This window comes from Gobio gobio, assembly GCF_949357685.1.
Source record: "Gobio gobio genome assembly, chromosome: 25".
Taxonomy (NCBI): Eukaryota; Metazoa; Chordata; class Actinopteri; order Cypriniformes; family Gobionidae; genus Gobio; species Gobio gobio.
In genome coordinates, this window is record NC_137121.1 from 15,789,629 (window position 1) to 15,810,730 (window position 21,102).

General features: G+C 37.1%; 1 protein-coding gene across 1 annotated transcript in view; it reads left to right on the top strand.

Moving 5' to 3' along the window:
• The first annotated feature begins 726 nt into the window (after positions 1-726).
• The window catches only part of shank2b (SH3 and multiple ankyrin repeat domains 2b), a 101,288-nt gene continuing 80,912 nt past the window's right edge, over positions 727-21,102 (top strand). The window contains exons 1-4 of the mRNA XM_079808733.1: positions 727-848; positions 1,421-1,537; positions 4,577-4,654; positions 14,820-14,886. Coding sequence (XP_079664859.1) covers positions 1,478-1,537; positions 4,577-4,654; positions 14,820-14,886 — 205 coding nt within the window. The 5' untranslated portion in view covers positions 727-848; positions 1,421-1,477. The remainder of the gene's footprint in view (positions 849-1,420; positions 1,538-4,576; positions 4,655-14,819; positions 14,887-21,102) is intronic.

Genomic DNA, 21,102 nt, shown 5'->3' on the forward strand with positions numbered 1-21,102 from the left:
CTTTCTCTATTTATCAAAGAATCTTGAAAAAAACATATCATGGTTTCCACAAAAAATATGAAGCAGCACAACTGTTTTCAACATTGATAATAATAAAAAATAATGATAAATGTTACTTTAGGAGCAAATTAGCATATTAGAATAATTTCTGAAGGATCATGTGACACTGAAGACTGGCGTAATGATGCTGAAAATACATTAAAATAGAAAAGTTATTTTAAATTCTAATAATATTTGAAAATATACCTGTTTCTGCTGTATTTTTTATCAAATAAATGCAGCCGTCAAAAACGTACAACCCCTAACTTTTTAATGTTAGTGTAAATGAATTGACTTTAATTGAAGTCAAAAATATTATATAACATCACTGAATTAACCGAAATACATTAAGTTACAACAAAACTAAAGGGATGGATTGCACAAATTGTATTTTTAACTTGGCTTGTCACACGTGAACCTTTAACATTTTTTAAAAAGGTCCCAGCACACTCTCTTAAACCCATCACTTGCAACTATCTTGAGCTGTGACGTGAAGGGCAGCAGACAAGAAACAATAGCTCATTTCACGCTTTAAGACCCTTCCAAAAACCTTTCTCTGCTAAAACATTTTCATTAAACTGTAAATTGATGTATTTTCCCTCTCTAGCTGACACCTAATCCTATGTCTCTTTCTTCTGTAGACTATGCTGGATTTGGGAGCATCTCCAGACTACAAGGACAGTCAGGGTTTGACTCCACTCTACCATACAGTGACCGTAGGTGGAGACCCCAGCTGCTGCGAGGTCCTACTGCGTGCCCATGCCAGCGTCGCCTGCCATGATGAGAACGGCTGGCACGAGATCCACCAGGTGGCGCTATCTTTCACATTATGAGTAGTTAGCTGATGACATTTAATAATAAGGGATCTTAAAGCTTTTTGTTGGTTAAAAATGTTGAGCGTGGCTGCGTGGGGTAATGTATGCATCGTGGAGTGAAGCAGTGGAAGTTATGAAAGAGCTGCAGTTTTATATGACAGCAGCTTTGTTCAATTAATGGACAGGTAAGGGGATCAAACTAGTTTAACGTGAGCAAATCATCAAGTCTGTCTGTTGTGACGGCGTACTGACATCTAGTGTTGTGACAGGTGGACTGCAGGATGCCAGTCATATTATTTCTGTGGCGTTTTTGATCGCACTCTACTGGGAAAACGGAAAAAGCAGCATGTAGGGTTTACTTTCAGACACTTTGAAAAATATGAGAAGACAGCGTACTGAAGGCTTAATGATGTTTTTATGTTTCAAAAGACTTGGATCTGTCGTAGGCGACTGCATGAATTTTTAAGGCTCACAAAAGCCTTTTCATCCAGCAGGAACTGTTACAAGATTCTTATTTTCCTCGCAAAAACGATGTGTGAAACTAGTTGTTCTCATTTCTTTGTCAGGCTTGTCGATACGGCCACGTCCAGCACCTGGAGCACCTCTTGTTCTACGGAGCGGACATGAGTGTGGAAAATGCATCTGGAAATACGGCTCTCCATATTTGCGCCCTGTACAAACAGGTATGTACGCAACACTGTTGGCCTACCTTTAATGATTTGAAGTCAACTTATTTAACCAGTCAATAAACAGAGGTTATTGGCGTCACACAACATAATACACTGTCAATAGGAGAATATGAAAACAAAAACAAAAAAATCAATAACAATTCGGGGGAAAAATCAATGGCACCCCAGGGCCAGAAAGCTGAGATTGAGTGCAGCAGGGAAACTTTCTACGAGAATCTTTGGGACTGAACTGCTAAAATAAAGGTTGTAGAATGAGTTTTACAGCCAGATGTCATAGGGGAACCTCTAACTTCTAAGTTCTGCGTTTTTTTTGCATGTTAATGGATGATACCTATAACTCATTTCACGAGTTCACACTTACAAATAATCAGGTACAAAAAAACAGTATGCGTATTTGGCGTGCTGTCCGAGGGGAGGGCTCTGAGCTCAGAATTTTGGCCCTGAACCCAGAGTACTCCCCCCGTATCTCTGATTAGGCTAGTAATCAAAAGCAAGTGTGAGGGGACGGGATGGTGGTGGAAACTGTCATGGAACATAGATGAGTCGGCCTATATATAGGCCTCATCTCGTACTGATTGGATAGGCAATTTGAACGTGTTCCTCCCGAACTTTGTTTATAAAACATAATTTAACTGGAAAACCTTTTGATGGTATACCTTTCCAAAAATTAATAGGCTAATAATAAAAATTATTTATATATAAAATATATATGTATATATTGAATGTAAATGTATATGTGTACATTTTTATTTACATATATTTGTATGTCATTTTTCAGTATTAAATGGGATGTTATTTTTTTGTATTTAAACCTGGAAACAAATATATATATATATACTAATCGCGATTAATCACATCCAAAATAAAAGTTTATGTTTACATATATGTGTGTGTACTGTGTTAAATTATTCAAAATATTATGTACTGTATTTATATATAAATACACACACACATGCATGTATATATATTTAAGGATTTTTTTATATTTAGATATAAAATATATTTATATATGATTTCAATTATATAAATATATATACAGTATATACATGCAAATATTGCTTAAATACTGTATGTACATGTATGTGTGTGTATTCAAATATACATAATAAATATACATAGTACACACACATATATTAATGTGATTAATTTTTATTTAAATATATACTGTATAAATAATTAAAATTCATATATTATATTGTTTTTATTTTAACTTTTTTATTTTATAATAACTATTATATTTGACAAATATTTGCATCTCCTCTTTGTCTCATTTGTCTCATGGGAAGGTTCAGGGTGGAAATGATGCCATGTTCATTTGTATAAATGCCAGTGACCGATTGCCGCTAATTACACTGTTCAGTATTCACCATTGTCTCCCTTTCTAGAACTGAACTGGAATGCTCATGTCTATTAGCACCAGCATTCAGTGTTTATGAATGGACAACGGCCCATTACGTTCACGACACTAAGCAGCCAGGCAGATAATCACCTTATGTTTCCTCTGTGGGAGATCTAGTCTGCTCCGTCAGCTCGGGGTCACAGCATGGGCGCCATTGTCTGCTGGAACTGCTTGCGCTAGCTCTCTATATAACATCATATTCCTGCTGTGTCATAGGTCATATTGATCCAACATCCACAGTGTCTTAAGGCCCGTTCACACCAAAGACGATAACTATATATATATATATAGTTTTAAAAATCTAAATTTAAAAGAATAGCAGAGTCCACACCACAACTATAACAATAACAGCACAGAGAAACAATCGTTGGAATAACTTTCACAATGATTTTTTGTTCAAGCTGATGCATGATAAAAACAGCCAATCAGAATCGATCCTGCTTTAAAGCGCTCGAGCATTTAAAGTGGCAAAACGGCAGTGCACGCTTATAATAAAAATAACATTATTGTGTGTTTGTGTGGATGCTAATATAGTTATCGTTCTTGGTGTGAACAGGCCTCTATATTTGAGATCTGTAAAGGGAGACATGAATATAGAATTCAATATGTTGTACTGTCTTAAAGTCATAACCTATGTACTTAAACGTCACAAACAACGAAACGTCTCTCTCACAGTCTCGTTTTCATTTACCATCAAAATAAATATGCCATTAAATGAGGTTGAAACTAAATCGCATACCCCAGGTGTTATGATTTGTAAATGTAGTTTATTTTAAGGTGCGAAAATGGCCCTGCCGATGGCAAGTGTCATTTATTGATTGAGTCTCTTGAGTTGACTGGTGGTCACATATGATGTATTTCTGTGTTTATCATGAGCCGTTATTTGAAGTGATTGGCCACAACGAGGCGAAACCTTTGGCGAAAGATGCTTAATTTGTTTCGCTCGCCAGGTTCTCGATTGTTTGCTATTAAACCCTATTGCGCCGATCCGTCACCATGTCAACAAGGAACCTGTAACCGGTGCCAAATGCAGGCCAGGGATATTTTCATGTGGGGGGAATAGAAGCAGCATCCTCACATGTGATTATGTCTCATATACAAGGGCTGGCAGCAGCTGTGAAACTAGTATTAGAAGGAAGGTAGGAGGAGAAGGCAATGGAGGTGTGTGTGTATGTGTGCGATTGTATGTGTGTTGGTTTAGTGGTGAGGCATTCCGTGGGTGGGCTGTTGAATCCAGCTGGATATAGTGGGCTGGAGAGCTACAGAGCCCTGGATCTCTCTCTCTCTCTCTCTCTCTCTCTCTCTCTCTCTCTCTCTCTCTCTCTCTCTCTCTCTCTCTCTGTCTTTCTGCTTTTGGTTCTCACATACACATTCACACATGCACATAGGCATTGCTGCAGAGACCCCCCTCTCCTTTCTCTTAGGGTGTAGACTTTGCTGTAGCATCACACTTGAATTGGACTTCACAAAGCTGAGGGAGAAGTCTGTCACTTTTGGATCTGGGTGAGATGGGATACCTCTTGACGTGTCTAATTTTGCTCTTAGAAGGTCAAGAAACACAGATAGTAGAACATTTGCTGTTAGAGTCGGATCGTATTGAATTAATTTCTCTTTCATCTGCTTTTCTTCTGAAGGAAAAGTGTGCCAGGGTTCTTCTGGTTCGTGGAGCCAGCAAAGACGTCAAGAACTACAGAGGACAAACACCCTTTCAGGTACGAGAACGTGTTGACTTGGCTACTTTTTAATAAGTGAATTAAATTTTTTTTAAATAAGCTTGCGCATGGAAGTTTGCTATATTTTGTTGGATTAGTGTTGGAAAAAATAATGGGCGCAAAATGAACTTCTGTTTGCTGTTCTGTCACGCAGAGTTCTTAATTAATTAGAATGTCACATTAAAGCGCAGGCATTATGTAAGACAGCTCGGAGAACAATGAGTGAGCATGAGGATAATTAATCATTTTATTATGATTGTTTGCATGGGTTTGTTATCTTCTGATAATTAGGAGTTAGATTTCGGAGAGGGGAAATAAAGAACGTCAAATCAGTTCTTGTAGTTTTCTTAAATGTTTTAGCTGAATTAAGCCGGTGGAATCTTTTCCTGGTAAAAATCTCTTGTTCTTGTGTTTGTTTACTTAGGAGTTTCTTTCTCAAATGTCAGATTGTGACATTCAATAGCTTGTCTGACAGCAATGGACATGATCCAAGTCTGTGGCCATGGGCTGATGACAGTGTTGCGTTTACTGTTCAGTAGCCTTCAGTAATGCTGTGACTGCTACAGTATGCCTGTAAACATTAGTGATTTATTATATTTAAAAAAGTTATTTTTGCACCAGTTATTAGAAATATAGTTAAAACTGAAGTCATTTTGTGGCGGTATTTATTAGTGAGTATTATTAAAAATCTTGGTAAATCTGGAGTAATTTTGTTGCATTATTTGTATTTGTAGAAATATAGATATGAAGTAATATTTGTAGCAATAGTTATTAGTGTTTATTGTAAGAAATGTAGTTAAAACAAAGTATTTTTGTGGCAATAGTCATTAGTGCTTATTATTAACAATCCTTCTAAAACTGAATAAATTTTTGTGGCAAGAGTTATTAGTGCTTATTATAGAAATATGTGATAAATCTGAAGTAATTTTGTGGCATTACCATGTATTCGTACTACTATAGGTACACAGCAAATTCTGGTTTTTGGAATAAACTCCCTGTTAGTTAAAATCAACTCAATCTGAGTGTACATGCGTGACCATCAAATAAACTCCAGCGCAGAGTTAAAATAACTCTGCTCTTGGAGTTGAATTTTTAACACTTTTTCAGAGTTAAAATTTAACTCTTTCCGGAGTTAAAATACTAATCCTACGGAGAGTAAAAGTAACTCTGAAATGTAGTTAATTATAATATAAACTCCTTACCAGTGTTAAAAATTAACACTTGAAACACATTTTATTTAACACTTCTTAGAGTTAACATTTATTTAACACAATATGTTTTATGTGGAAATGACTACACTGAACACCATACTCTTGATTTACTGCCTTTATTTGAGCAAATTCATACATTTGGTTCAGAAATTCATTGCATGGACACACTTTGAAAACAATTGCTGTCATACTGTAAAATCTAACAGCAAAACATATAGGCAGCTAACAGAGTGAATTACGTTACCTCGTCGGCATTAAAGTTAGTGTGGAAGCTGAACAGGTTTCTTGAGCTGAGTCGCCACTTCAATTTGACGGCGTTGCCGTTTGAAAGTGTTGCAAACTAACGTTACCCCATGTGTGCACGGGAGTGGCGCTGATAATAAACCCTTGTGAAACGTCAGATAGCCTGCCTACTTGAGTTTTGCTTGCACTTGGCTGAAGCCATTCTATCCGGTTTCTCTGCAAAGCAAATGGAAAGACGGTTAGCATGGTTTACATCGACAAAAAGTTCGCGCAAATAGGCAATAAAAATTTTGAAACAAGTTATCGGCTACGTTCATACGTTGCCATGGTCGTTGACGTTAGTACACAGTATATAACGTAACAGCTATGACAAAACGTGTTTGTCAGAAAATATAGAACATGTTGAAATAGTTTTTTTGTTGTTGTATATATACACTTTTACCTACCTCAGTCACGACGAAGCCGAAAGTCCATTATTTGTGCTGCAGAACCAGGGTCGTGTCGTGACGCACTTCTCAAAATGTAACTCCAGATGTAGTGTTAAAACACGCTCCTGAACACCAATGAATGAACGCCAAAATACAACACAGCCAGGGAGTATCCAATAACACACACGGTAGTCAAAATTAAAAAAATAACTCAACAAATTTAACTCATTCACACTTTTTTGTCTAACTCATGATTTTTCAACTCCTGAAATTTGCTGTGTATGAAGTAATATTTGTGGCATTAGTTATTAGTGTTTATTATTAGAAACGTAGTTAAAACCAAAGTAGTTTTTTTGGCAATAGTCATTAGTGCTTATTATTAACAATCCATCTAAAACTTAATACATTTTTGCGGCAAGAGTTATTAGTGTTTATTATAGAAATACGTGTTTAATCGGAAGTAATTTTGCGGCAGTAGTGTGTATTATTAGAAATATAGGTACTGTATGAAGTAATATTTGTGGCAATAGTTATTAGTGTTTATTAAGGAATGTAGTTAAAACTGAAGTATTTTTTTGCGGCAATAGTTATTAGTACTTATTAGAAATGTGTTAAATCTGAAGTAATTTTGCAGCAGTAGTGTGTATTATTAGAAATATAGGTATTAGCTAGTATTTCTGGCAGGGTTTTTATTTTTAATTATGTAGTTAAAACTGAAGTAATATTTGTGCCAGTAGTTATTAGTACTTATTATTAGAAATATAGTTAAAACTGAAGTAAGTTTTGCACCAATAGTCATTAGTGCATATTGACATTGGCATGGTTTGACCAGAAAATTTAAGCGCACTCTCTGATGTTCTCACAGAAACTTATTAACTTCAACGTTTTTATACAAATGACATTAGAATTAAAATGTACAAGGTGATTAAGAAAAGTTTATATATATTCTAACATGCCTTCATCTTTATTATGAGTCGGTTACGTTTATGAGACCAAATATTTACCACCTTGCAGCGTGAACTTTAATCATTACCAATCAGAATAAACGGAGACAGAATTAATAATTTAAATATTTAACACTTAAAATGTAGGTTTTGATGCCAAATAAGTCTAACATTCAAGTTCCAGTTTAAACATACCTGTTTGAGTTATAAGTATTGCTAAGTTATGGTAACTTTACATAACACTTTATTAATGACAACTTTAGGGTTTATATTGTAGTTAATAGTGGTAATTATTAGAAAAATTGTAAAACTGAAGTCATTTTTGCACCACATAGTTGAGCCAACACAAGCAGAAGGAATTTCTCTTACACATTTACGAATTAAAGGGATAGTTCACCCAACAATGAAAATTCTGTCATCATTTACTCACCCTCAAGTTGTTCCAAACCTGTATGAATTTGTTTGTTCTGCTGAACACAAAAGATGATATTTTGAAGAATGTTTGTAACCAAGCAGATAGAGCAACCATTGACTACCATAGTCAGAGGTGTCAAAAGTATTCGCATTCATTACTCAGGTAGAAGTATAGATACTGGGGTTTAAAAAGACTTCTGTAGAAGTTGAAGTATCAACTCAAGCTTTTTACTCAAGTAAAAGTGTAAAAGTAACTGGTTTCAAAACTACTTAAAGTATAAAAGTAAAAGTAATGTAAGGGGAAAAAATGGCATTCAAGGGGTAGCTCACCCAAAAATGAAAATTCTGTCATAATTTACTCAAATTGTTCCAAACCTGTATGAGTTTCTTTGTTCTGAAGATTGAAGAATTTTTGTAACCAAGCAGATTATATGCAACCATTGACTGCCATAGCATTTTCCCCCTACTATGGCAGTCAATGGTTGCTCTATCTGCTTGGTTACAAACATTCTTCAAAATATCTTCAGAACAAAAACTCATACAGGTTTGGAACAACTTGAGGGTGAGTAAATGATGACAGAATTTTCATTTTTGGGTGAAGTATCCCTTTAAGGACAAAAGATTAGGCCACGCCACAGTGCATACCCCACCTCCTCAAAAAAACATTTTTCTGAAGGCCATAATGACTATAATGTTATATTAAAAAGTTAATGTTGAACATTTTTAGATGCACTTGGCTACGCGTTTCAGCCGCATATATTCCCATTGAAATGAACGCATTTTAGGACAATGCAAATACATTAAAGAACCATATTGTGTACTACTGAGCATTAACGTGTTTCATGGAGCGGAAGATTTGATGACTAGTTGCCTATAAATATTGTAAAGGTGCAAAAAGTCAAAATTCAGAGGCATGTTATCAATAACCATTATTTGAATGTGTGATCAGTGTGGCCAGATTGGGTCAACAATTTCCAGCCCAAAAACCTCACCAAATGTACATTTATATTTTTTAAAGAAAATGGTTATTGATAACATGCCTGGTTATTGATTTTGATATTTTGATATTGATTATTGAATTTTGCACCTCTAACAATACTTATAGGCAACTAGTCACTCCAAGAAAAAAAAAAAAAACTAGTCACTCCAAGAAAAAAAAAAAAAACTTTAACTGCCAAAATAATTTGATATTATTTTATTGACATACCAATCAATGTTGATAAGTAAGTTACCATTTTATCTCCTTAAAGCATAACATTGATGATTAAAAAAAAAAAAAATTCCCAGTAAAACGGTTCAAATATGACTATATGTCAGGTAGAAACTGTCAAAACAGCAATCCCTTAGAAAAACACAAGATTTTCAATGTCAACAGTAAGAAGCCAATATACGTGCAAAAAGTGCCCAATATAGAGATTGGAAAAAGCTATGTAATTAACAGGCATTTCACACGTTAATGCACACACCAATGTCAAAATGCGTAATTCATTTATACTGTACAATAATCCGTCAACAAAAAATAACAACAATGCGCTTACCTTTGTGTTGCACTTTGCTTTGACAAAACTACAGTATGTCTTTCGTGAAGTACATGGCACATGCACTTAGCACAGTCAAAGCAGATTAATCGTTGATTTAAACCTCTTTCAGCAGCTGTCGGGGTTGCTAGTTGCAGATGTCCTAAGTGTGTATATGATGATGGACAGGAGTCACGGTTATATTTAAAGAGTCTTCGTGTCACAGGTGTAATTCACGTTTGAGAGTTGAGTCACTCTCCCACTCTTTACTGTAGATACAACTTACTGTGTATTTATGCCACTGGCATAGCGATCACTGGAATATTCAGCTACAAGTTATCGCGCTAAAAACCCGGCTGAAGTCATGAATGAGGCTGAGCACGTCTGCCTGCTGATTGCTGATTGGCTGAAAGTGCGTGCTCGTCGGCGAGAACCCGCCCTATCTGGCCAGATGGTGTGTGATTTGTGCAGGTGCAGGCGTGATTGATCGCGTACAACCCAATAGGGTGTCGGAATGGTTTATGTTTATCCTTCTCATCCAACCACAATCAAATTCACTCTGTCCGGATGGCGCGATTTATCTGGATAGTTTATTTTTATTTTTATGACAAGCCGGAATGAAAACATGCCGAAATGGAATAGAAGTAACGAGGCTTTTTATAAAATGTAAGGAGTAGAAAGTACAGATAATTGCTTGAAAATGTAAGGAGTAGAAGTAAAAAGTAGGCTGAAAAATAATTACTCCAGTAAAGTATAGATACTCAAAATTTCTACTTAAGTAAGGTAACGAAGTATTTGTACTTCGTTACTTGACACCTCTGACCATAGTAGGGAAAAAAATACTATGGTAGTCAATGGTTGCTCTATCTGCTTGGTTACAAACATTCTTCCAAATATCTTCTTTTGTGTTCAGCAGAACAAAGAAATTCATACAGGTTTGGAACAACTTGAGGGTGAGTAAATGATGACAGAATTTTCATTTTTGGGGGAACTATCCCTTTAAGCAGAATATTTTGGGTAGAGTGGGTGAAAAAAAAGAGTGGCTCTGGGCAGATCCAATAGTTTTAAATTTGAAGGCGAGTACCCGCCTTCAAGGAAGTAAACGCTTATCAATGGAGAGTGGCCAGACTCTCTGTACAAATGAAATGTACGAGAGTCTGGTAGGACCAGGCTAGTTTTGCCCCACAGTTGGGGTAAAATGCCCCCACTCTGACAAAACAATTAGCTTTCTACATTTACACCAAAATCAGAGTACAAGCAGTTTTAGCTCAAAATGAAAAAGACAAGCTAAACCAACTGTAGATAAATGTGAATATTTATTAATGAACCACGCTGAAAATCAACCTATTTGATAAATGTTGTTAGCTGACGCTAACTGGCTAGATAACTAGATAGCTGGTGCTAACCTGAGGTAATTTTTAAATATAAAGTCCAAATATTTTTATGATAATTTATGAACAATGCAAGCTTGGGTTTCATGATGGCCAATGATTGTTTTCAAACAGGTTTCTCAAACTCCATCTTCAATTGGTTGGATAGCCCCCGCCCATTCCAAGCAGATAGCCACGCCCTATACTCACATCATTGGTTGAATCCTGAAACAAACAGCAATGTTTTGACTGCACCATAGAGACACAGTGTTTACACTTTTCAGGAGAATAAAACAAATAATGTGTTTACAGCTCAAATAAAAGTATTTCAAGACTGATACAGGAAAAATCATGATATAGGAGCTTTTTTACATTGCAATATATTATAATAGTAATATTTTAAGATCTAATCTTTTAAGTACCTACTTCTAATTACATTTTTTGATTATTTTGAGTTCAGTTGCTATTAAAATAACATAATCCTAACCCATAATCGCCACCCCTCATATCACTATCATAATGAATTATTAAAGCTTCAAAGCAAATGCTGATAGCAAAATACCATGTACAGTAAACCCGCCAACATCAATACTGTACTAGACCACCCACATAATGAAAGCTTAACCCTTTGAAATGCAACCTCCTTGACAGAAATAACCATATCTTTGTGCTCTATTACACTGGGTCTTTATTCACCCTTGATTTCATAGTGCACAGACCCGTTCATCCAGCAAAAGGCTTTTTACAATGTAGCATTCGGCTTTTGTGGCATGTTATTAGATGATTGGTTAAAGTTTAAACACCTTCCGTGCAATATCCAGAGTGGAAAAATACTTGGTTTGTACTGTACTCAAATATATGTTGTTGTTTGTGCCTCAAGGAAAACTGTGGCTTTTATTAGTAAGATGCCACATATCGCAACAGTAATCCAATGGCAGACCTCCAAAAACATTAAAATAGAGCTGAGATTATTCGTTTTGCAGTCGGCTCTACAGTCAAACGCATTAAGTCAAACATTAACAACACTTGCTGCTACATTTAGTTTTCATGGCTGGCCTCATTGTGCTACTTGTGCTCGGTTTACAACCTCTAAAGCTTTGAACTGACCCTGCTCACTCCAAACCTGACGTAGGAGTGAAGTGTTTATGTAATGTACATATCAGCGCTCTCCTGATGCGTTGTTTAATGCGCTGTATTATTCATCTCATGCTGCTAAAATCATATTTCACGCCTCGGCGACCGCTCGATTACAACTCATTTAAGCAGCTCATGAAACTTCAGGCTCTCCTCTGGAACGTTCCGATCCGCCTGGTTAAACAGAACTTCTCCCCGGCAAAATCGAAAGTGTGCAGAGCAAATTGTATTGCGCTTTCCCTTTTACTCCGAGAACGATGATACTGGGTCAACTGCAAACCGAAAAGCTGCAGCTCTTACTTAACAATGTGTGCGTTCATATGACAGAACTGTTTGTGTGAATCGTATTGAACAGTTGAACTCATTTCCTAACCCTTTTTATTTCAATTTTAGGCCTTTACCGTGTTCATTAGCTTAGCTTGCTGTTGAATTTTTCTTCTTAACTCATCTAGCATTAGCTCTACGCTGTAGCCAAGCACCGTATTTCATTCGAAAAGGAATGCAGCTCTTCTCAAACTAATTTAGTGTAATGTGAATGAAGTCTGTGTTTTATCACTCTTAGGAATACAGTACTCCAAAACCCACAAGCGTAATGTGTTACTCTGCCTTGGTGCACCATTTCAAACCCGGTTTTGTTCTCACGACCAGACTTGGTGACCAGACTGATGAGTAAATTATAGATCTTATAATAGACTACGTAACTAGCTTTTTAAAGGGTGGTAAAATTAAAGCCATTAAATAGAAATGAACATCTGCTGAATGGGAAGTCGTGCCATTGAACTTTTTGTTTCATTGCTGTGAAGGCTCTTTTGAGGTTACATTAAGCTTTGCAGGGAATAGTTCACTAAGAAGTTACAATTCTGTAATTTTTTTTTGCCCTCAAAACCCACATGACCCTTTTGATTGTCAAACAAAAAAGGAGGCAGAATGTTCATGCTGTATTTTTTACATTACTGTCAGATATTTGGTGTAATTATGATTCGTATATGGTAACACGTTAGGGTCCAATTCTCACCATTAACTAGTTGCTTATTAGCTTGCGTATGACCGAAATATTGGCTGTTTATCAGTCCTTATAAAGCACATATTAATGCATTATTCTGATACCTAAACTTAAAGGATTAGTTCACTTTTAAATAAACTTTTGCTGATAATTTACTCACCCCCATGTCATCCAAGATGTCTATGTCTTTCTGTCTGCTGTCGAAATGAAATTAACATTTTTGATGAAAACATTCCAGGATTTTTCTCCATATAATGGACTTCAATGGGCTCCAAACGGTTCAAGGTCCAAATGACAGTTTGAGTACAGCTTCAAAGAGCTTTAAACGATACCAGACGATGAATAAGGGTCTTATCTAGCGAAACGATCAGTTTCTGTGAGAAACCGAGCAGTATTTATGCTATTATTTTACTTCGTATCAGTCGAACGTGATCATCTCTGAGCTCAGCCATTACTTCCGCGTGAGGTCAAAATACGAGCGTGGTCATAGATATATCGATCGTGGATGCCTCATTCTACTGATCCGTGCAAGCACCAATGAGGAATCTACGTATACATCTATGACCACGCTCGTATTTTGACCTCACTTAGCGGAAGTAATGGCTGAGCTCAGAGATGATCACGTTCGTCTGATAAGACGTAAAATAATAGCATAAATACTGCTTGGTTTCTCGCAAAAACGGATCTTTTCGCTAGATAAGACCCTTATTCATTGTCTGGTATCGTTTAAAGCCTTTTGAAGCGGCACTGAAACTGTCATTTGAACCTTGAACCGTTTGGAGCCCATTGAAGTCCATATATGGAGAAAAATCCTGGAATATTTTCATCAAAAACCTTAATTTCTTTTCGACTGCAGAAAGAAAGACATGGACATCTTGGATGACATGGGGGTGAGTAAATTATCAGCAAAAGTTTATTTAAAAGTGAACTAATCCTTTAACAACTATCTTACTAACTATTAATAAGCAGTAATTAAGAATTAATTGAGGCAAAAGTTGTAGTTAATAGATTTTTTTTTGTGGGAATGGGGGGGGGTATTGGTCTTATTGCTTTATTTAAAGGAATTAAATGATTAAAAAGGATTTAAGGAAATAAAGAAAAAGAAATGAGAACAGTAAAAGTTCCAGTTCTATTGTAGTTATGAAGTAAACTAGTTGCATAAAATATATATATTTTTTAAATATGCACACATTCACTCTGCCTAATATGTAAAAAATGCAAAATGTCACATCAAAAATTAAGTTATGATTTACATAAGTAATGTCATATTTTCAATTCAAAATGGTGAAATTAGTTTGCACCACTTGATGTGGTCGCTGAATGTCTTTATCATAAAACAGTTGTCAAATATTAAATGTTTAGCTACTCTTACGACGCACTCTTTCACTGTTATAACTAAAGTGTCGCGTTGGAATTCGCACTAACAGTAAGCCCCGCCTTCTTTAATTTGATTGGCCATCTCACTCATTCTGACGAGCGCTGTTAGACCGCTGAGGCAGACCAACCTAAAAATGTTATATTTTACTTTTGTCATCCTAGCAACAAACAGAGCAGTATGTAATGGAGTACAGCAGAGCAGCATCAACAATAATTAGTTGCAAATGTCTTTGGTGGTTACGGCCCTGATTTAAAGTGTGACTATTATAATTATTTTGACTAAAATAATACTTCCATTCACAAAAAATATAAACTAGGTGTTATGTGACAGTGGCCTTATTTTTTATTCAGTTGGTCTGACTGCAAGTTTGCAGACTCAGACACTTTCATGTTGTTTGTTTTGTACTTGTACTAGCAGTAATTTGTTTTTTTGTTTTATGCAGCCTCAACCAAAAAAAAAAAAGAAAAATGTGATGAAGCCAGTGAATGAATCTAATATGCTATATGTGTGTGTTTTTTCAAAGGTGGCAATAATTGCTGGAAATTTTGAGCTTGCAGAGTTCATAAAGAATCACAAAGACGCTGATATTGGTAAGTTGGATTACTGCATCTTCCTTGATGTTCATGAAAACCACCTTGTGACCTGATTGATTTTTTTCATGAATGCAGAAACGTTCCTTAGCTAGATACACATGCAATGTAAAAGGGACAAATATTACAAGAAATTTGTATCCGTGTTAATCAATTTTTCCCCCTAACCAGTCTCATTGGCAATAAGCAACAAAATATTATGATAATGTGTGCATACTAAATTCCATTTGGAATTTTTGAGTTCTGAATTTGAGTGCAACCAGATGCATTAACATGCGTCCAGTTTGGTTTGGATTGCGTCTCAAACCACCTCCTGATGTGGTTTGAGCGATCAGATTTTAATCTGTCTCGAAAGCGTTTCGGAGGGCATTTACACCTGGTCTTTTTACAATTGGATAGCTATCCAATCAGAGAAAATGCACAAAGTGACCAGGTGTAAACAGGCCCTCTATCAGTGTAAGCCAAATGGCAATAGAAGTTTATAGAACAAATATAGACTTTAGACAACTGAAATGATCTACAAAACAAAGTTTGATTAAAGCCGATCATGTATGGTTCATGCTGGATTAATTGCTGAGGAATTATGTTTGATAAATATCAATACAGTGCTGCCTTGCATTGTAGATGTTTTGATTTGATGTGATTGTGTTGTGTCATGCAGCATTTTAGCTTTAAAGAGAAAGTTCAGTCACAAATGTACATTCTGTCATGAATTACTCACCCTCATGTCGTTCCAACCCTGTAAGACTTCGGAACACAAATGAAGATCTATTTGATGAAATCGGAGAGCTTTCTGACCCTCCATTGGCAGTTATGCAACTACCACTTTGATGCTTCAAAAAGTTAATAAAGAGATCGTAAAACAAATCCATATAAGTTGAGCGCTTTAGTCCAAATTTTCTGAAGAGACATGATCGCTTTATGATGAACAGATTGAATTTAGGCCTTTATTCACATATAAACATTCATCAACTCACACATCAGTTATGGTAAACGGTTACGCAGCACGTTTGAGCTTCTGCAAGAACCAATGAGGTTCATTCTCATGTTATACAGCACGGTTGAGCTTCCACAAGAACCAATGAGGTTCATTCTCATGTTATACAGCACGGTTGAGTTTCCACAAGAACCAATGAGGTTCATTCTCATGTTACGCAGCACGGTTGAGCTTCCACAAGAACCAATGAGGTTCATTCTCATGTTATACAGCACGTTTGAACTTCCACAAGAACCAATGAGGTTCATTCTCATGTTATACAGCACGTTTGAGCTTCCACAAGAACCAATGAGGTTCATTCTCATGTTATACAGCACGTTTGAGCTTCCACAAGAACGTTTGAGCATCAAGCAGGTTCAGTTGAGCTTCTGTTTATGTTCGCTGATCAGTGTTTAAATGTAAATAAAAGCCTAAATTAAATCTGTTCATCATATAAAGCGATCGAGTCTGTTCAGAAAATTGTGACTAAATTGCTCGATTCTTATGGATTCGTTTTATGGACCTCTTTATGAACTTTTTGAAGCGTCAAAGTGTCAATTGCATAGTTGTCTATGAGAGTACAGAAAGCTCTTGGATTTCATCAAAAAGAAAAGGATCTCAATTTGTGTTCCAAAGATGAACGAAAGTCTTAAAGGTTTGGAAGGTTTGGGTGAGTAATTAATGACAGAATTTTCATTTTTGGGTGAACTAACCCTTTTTACATTTGGATGGATAAATTGCACGTCACTGTAGGCCAGTGTTATGAACACCTCTACAGTCTTGATTATACTGAAAATGAGCATGACCAAATAATTAATTAATTTAAAAGACTATTCCTCTGCAAAATGCCCAAGAGAGTATCATATTTATTAAGGTGTATGATATGATTCAGGCAGGCAGCTGATGCTGCAGGTGCAAAAGTTGTACTATGTGCTAAAGGCTAACATAAGCTAAAATGGGCTTCCTCTATTGTTGCTAGTGAGATAACTGGCGTCATCTCCAGCGGCTCCCATAATTATGCAGTGTTATAATGCTGGGCCTCAGCAATTTGTGCCTCTAGGGCTCCTGAAGTGGTTTACTTTAACTTATAATTGTGCATCTGAACCTTTAGTGAACACACAAGGTCTCTTGTATTGTTTCTGGGGTCATTCAAAGTAATTTTTTATTACATATATAAGTGCAACTGTGTATATACATTCTTGTAAGGTCTTACTGTATATAGTAAAGAAAAAAGTCATGATTATGCATATTTTGGACTTAAACAGATGACAAATGATTAATTTTTTTACCTCGCACGGCATTCTCTACTCCCACAGCTCTAACACGTGTAGCAGATGTCAGTATTAATTTACCAAAAGTAAAATGCATCCGTATATTTTCCTGACACTCTGAGCCACACTCTGAGGAATTCAGTGATTGAACGCGCTCGTTTCAATTAACGGACCGCATAATCATCTGCCTCATTAAAGGCAGGGAAGGCACAACAGATTTAATTAATCATTAGACATCATTAAATGAAAGGATTTGGATAAAATGAAGTCTGCTCTGGGTAAATCAGATTTTGAAGGACTTCACACGCCACGGATATGTCCGTGTTCAATGTAGAGGGTAGATGACATGACATAAATAACTCATTTACATATTAATTATTCATAACAGGCATTTTGCATGTACATTTTCACCAAATTCCACATATAACATGTGATCCATGTGCATTGTGCTTTATAAATTATGATATTTGTGATATATGTTTGCCCCTGAAGGTTGTGTGCACAGGCGTTGCACCCTATAGATGGCTTCATGCGCCGAACCCAAGCATGCATATAGAGAGAGCGTTACTCAGTGGGGCTGACCTACATAAGCTACAGACCTTACAGGAAGAGGAGACTCATCCATATACACACACACAGGCACTTGCACACCAGCAGAATTCCTACTATTTCCTGTACTGAATTTAGGCCATTATCAAGTCCTACGTTTTTTTTTCTGATCGGAACTGTCACGTTCAAGTTTTTTGTCACATTTGTCCTGGTTTTTCCGACATTGAGTGACTTTGATTGCTTTGTCAGTTCATTTTCCCTCTATATTGATGTAAAATATAAATGTGGAATAATGATTCTGGGACTTATTGGCATCAATGGTTCAATTTTAACTATTTTAAATGGTTCACCTTTAACATTCACAGAAGCTTTCCATTGCACAAAAGTTTCTTTATCGTGGAAAAAGATGATTAAAAAGTTCTTTACACTCAGGCCCTGTTTACACCTGGTATAAAGATGCGTTCTGGTCGATTGGATCACAAGTAAAAGAGGGAGACACATACCTGGTTACACCTGGTGTATTTATCTGTCTCTTTTGTCCAATTTAGACCACTTCTGTCCTGATTTATTCGAGGGGAGGGTCTATGAGTGGGTAAATGTATGTTTTTTCGATCTTATGGACAAAATAAGTTTTACACATTTACATGCAATTCACATATGAATGCCCCTGGAGACGACGGAAAACATACGGAGAGCAGCAGCTTTCGTTTCTGCTCTGATAGTCGCAAGACCACGGCAAACGCTGTGAATGTGTGAGAGAAATCAGGAATGGTGAGAGAACATTGTGCTTGTTACGTTTTTCGTCTTCAAAACAAACTTGGGTCTTCAGCTGACAAAGTTTAAATCCCGCCTGGCTAGCGCGCTTCCCGTAATGTTTACGCATTAGGTCAGTAGGTGGTCTTTTGTTAGCCTGGCTCCGCCCTCCTACGTACTTCCGCTCAATTTTCATTTTCCTTCAGTACTCCGTCTGGGACTGCGGCATATTCTTAGGTTTTCTCCGAACAAATTTTTACCGGTCCAATCAGCGAGGGAGTGGCTGAGAACGATGACGTTGATGTCGTGCGCTAGTTTGAGTTGTAGTTCAGTAATGGCGGCGGAGAAAGATGCGAGCGAAGCCGTTCATTCCGTTGTGGCATCGCTGCCGAATATCCAGAAGTTAAAGTCGGAGCAAGAACAATCTTTGCTGAGTTCTGTTGGTGGCCATGATGTTGTGGCCCTCCTCCCCACGGGGTTTGATTTTCCAGCTCGCTCCGTTAGTGGTGAAGGAGGGGTCGGAAAGTTTTGTCATCATTTACGGGGGCTAGTCAGTGATTTTATTGCCGACCGTCTCCCACCACCTGCGTAAAAATCCCCGACCGAATTATCTACTGTTTTAGACAAACACCAAGGTCATGTGGTCATTTAATTGCTGTCCGAATCCACATCTCTGAGTTTTCAAGAATATGTCACTTCAAAATTCACTGTTTATATCCTTTTTGACCACTGCAGAGCACCGTGCGGCTGCCGCTGTAATTTGGATGCATTTCTAGACTTGTATTTCTTTAAATGCTGGCAAGTATTTACAAGAGCAATATATTTAATCACCGCTCAAAAAATAAAAAGAAGAAAAGCACGTAAACATTTGAATTGGGCCGTTATTTACGGCAGCATTTATTCTTATCATAACAAGCATATGACATTTTATTTACAGCACACAATCATGTTACGGACCACGTGAGCAGCGCGTTCCCGACTTCCATGTGAGAAATGGCGCATGACATACGTCACGACCAAACGTTAGCGATTGGTTATGGCAGATCCAGAGTGGCTCTGGGCAGATCCAATAGTTTTAAACTTCAACAGAGTACCCGCCTTCAAGGAAGTTAACGCTTGTCAATGGAGAGTGGCCAGACTCTCTGTACAAATGAAATGTACGAGAGTCTGGTAGGACCAGGCTAGTCTTTTGTGGCTGTTCAAACACATTCGATCACATGAGCGTCTACACTACCAAAGCAAGCCGGTCGAATGCATTTTTAAACTACCTCTGGAAGTGGTCGAAAGTGGACAAGCTCAAAATATTTTAGACCCCCTTTACACCTGTATTTAGCATCGTCCATTTGTGATCCGATCGACCAAAACGCATCTTGACTCTTTCAGAATTGTCAGTTATTTGTGAGAAAGCACAGAATTTTCTGGCTTTCTGTGTTTTCACTGTTTTAAGGTAGGGGGCGCTATTACGCATCTTCTGAAAGAGTACTGAATCAAAACACAGGTGAAGACGCAGAAACATGTAATCATATGCATTTGTAAAATAATGCGATCATCAACATTAAACAGCATATAAATCTGCCAAATGTTACTGAATGAAATGTCCACCCAGGACAAGCTATAGGTCTGTGAAGCTTTGGGGGTGTTGATGGACTCGATCTGCTCCATCTGTGTTTGTCGATATGTAGTCTTGTGATTTTCTCAGCTTTTTGTTCAAAATGTTTATTTTTTATGAAACCCATATTCGAGTGTTGATAAAAAAAAGTATGCATGAAGCTAGAATAAAACAGTTTTTTTGTTTAAAAGCAGAGACTCTTTCTTTTGATGTATTGCATGTTTAGATATTCATACACAAAATGATCAAAAACGCTGGCGGTGGCTGGCAACTTTTCAAAAAATGCTGGCGGGGAAAGAGTTAATACCAGGTGTAAACTGGGCCTTAGAAAAAAATAGTTCTTTTGAGAACTGTTCACTTAAAAGTTCTTTGGGGATCCCGAAATGGATCTTATGGCATTGCTGTGAAAACCTCCTTTTGGAACCTTTTATTTTTAATAGTGTAGCTATTCGGGGAATAGCACTGACCTGAAGTGTAGATGTAGCATTACGCATCTTCTTTGCTACAGCTGTCAGGTTTTCCTTATACCTTTGGGTAACAGCTCTGACATAAACACAGAGATTCCATCAGCAGAATATGGGAATCAGCAGGCTTCCGGATGTTTCAATCTGAGGCGAAAGGAACCTTTGACAGAATGAACTGGCTGGCCAGCTGTGCGCTGATATTGTTTTTATAAGGTTTTGATTGAACAATCTTCAATAGTTGCACAGTTTGTCGTTGTGTCTAATGCGTCACTCAGGGAGGAAACAGGAACGGCTTGTTATTTCCATGCGCATAGTAGCAGGGGATCCGGTAATTACATGTCACATGTTAGACCACAGCAGAGGGCACAGTGTTGGAGCTTTGATAGTCACAAATTCAAACCATTTGGGTGGGCTTTGCATTCCCAAAATCCACGAAATCCATTAGGTTTTGTTTGTTTATGTGCCGGCCACCATGCCTATATGTTTAAAACGAGCACTGTAGTTATGTATGTAAATGTACATCCCATTTAATGCCACCCGGTGGTTGCCATGGTTCCCGAATCCGCACAATAATTGGCTTAAGGGATGTGAGTT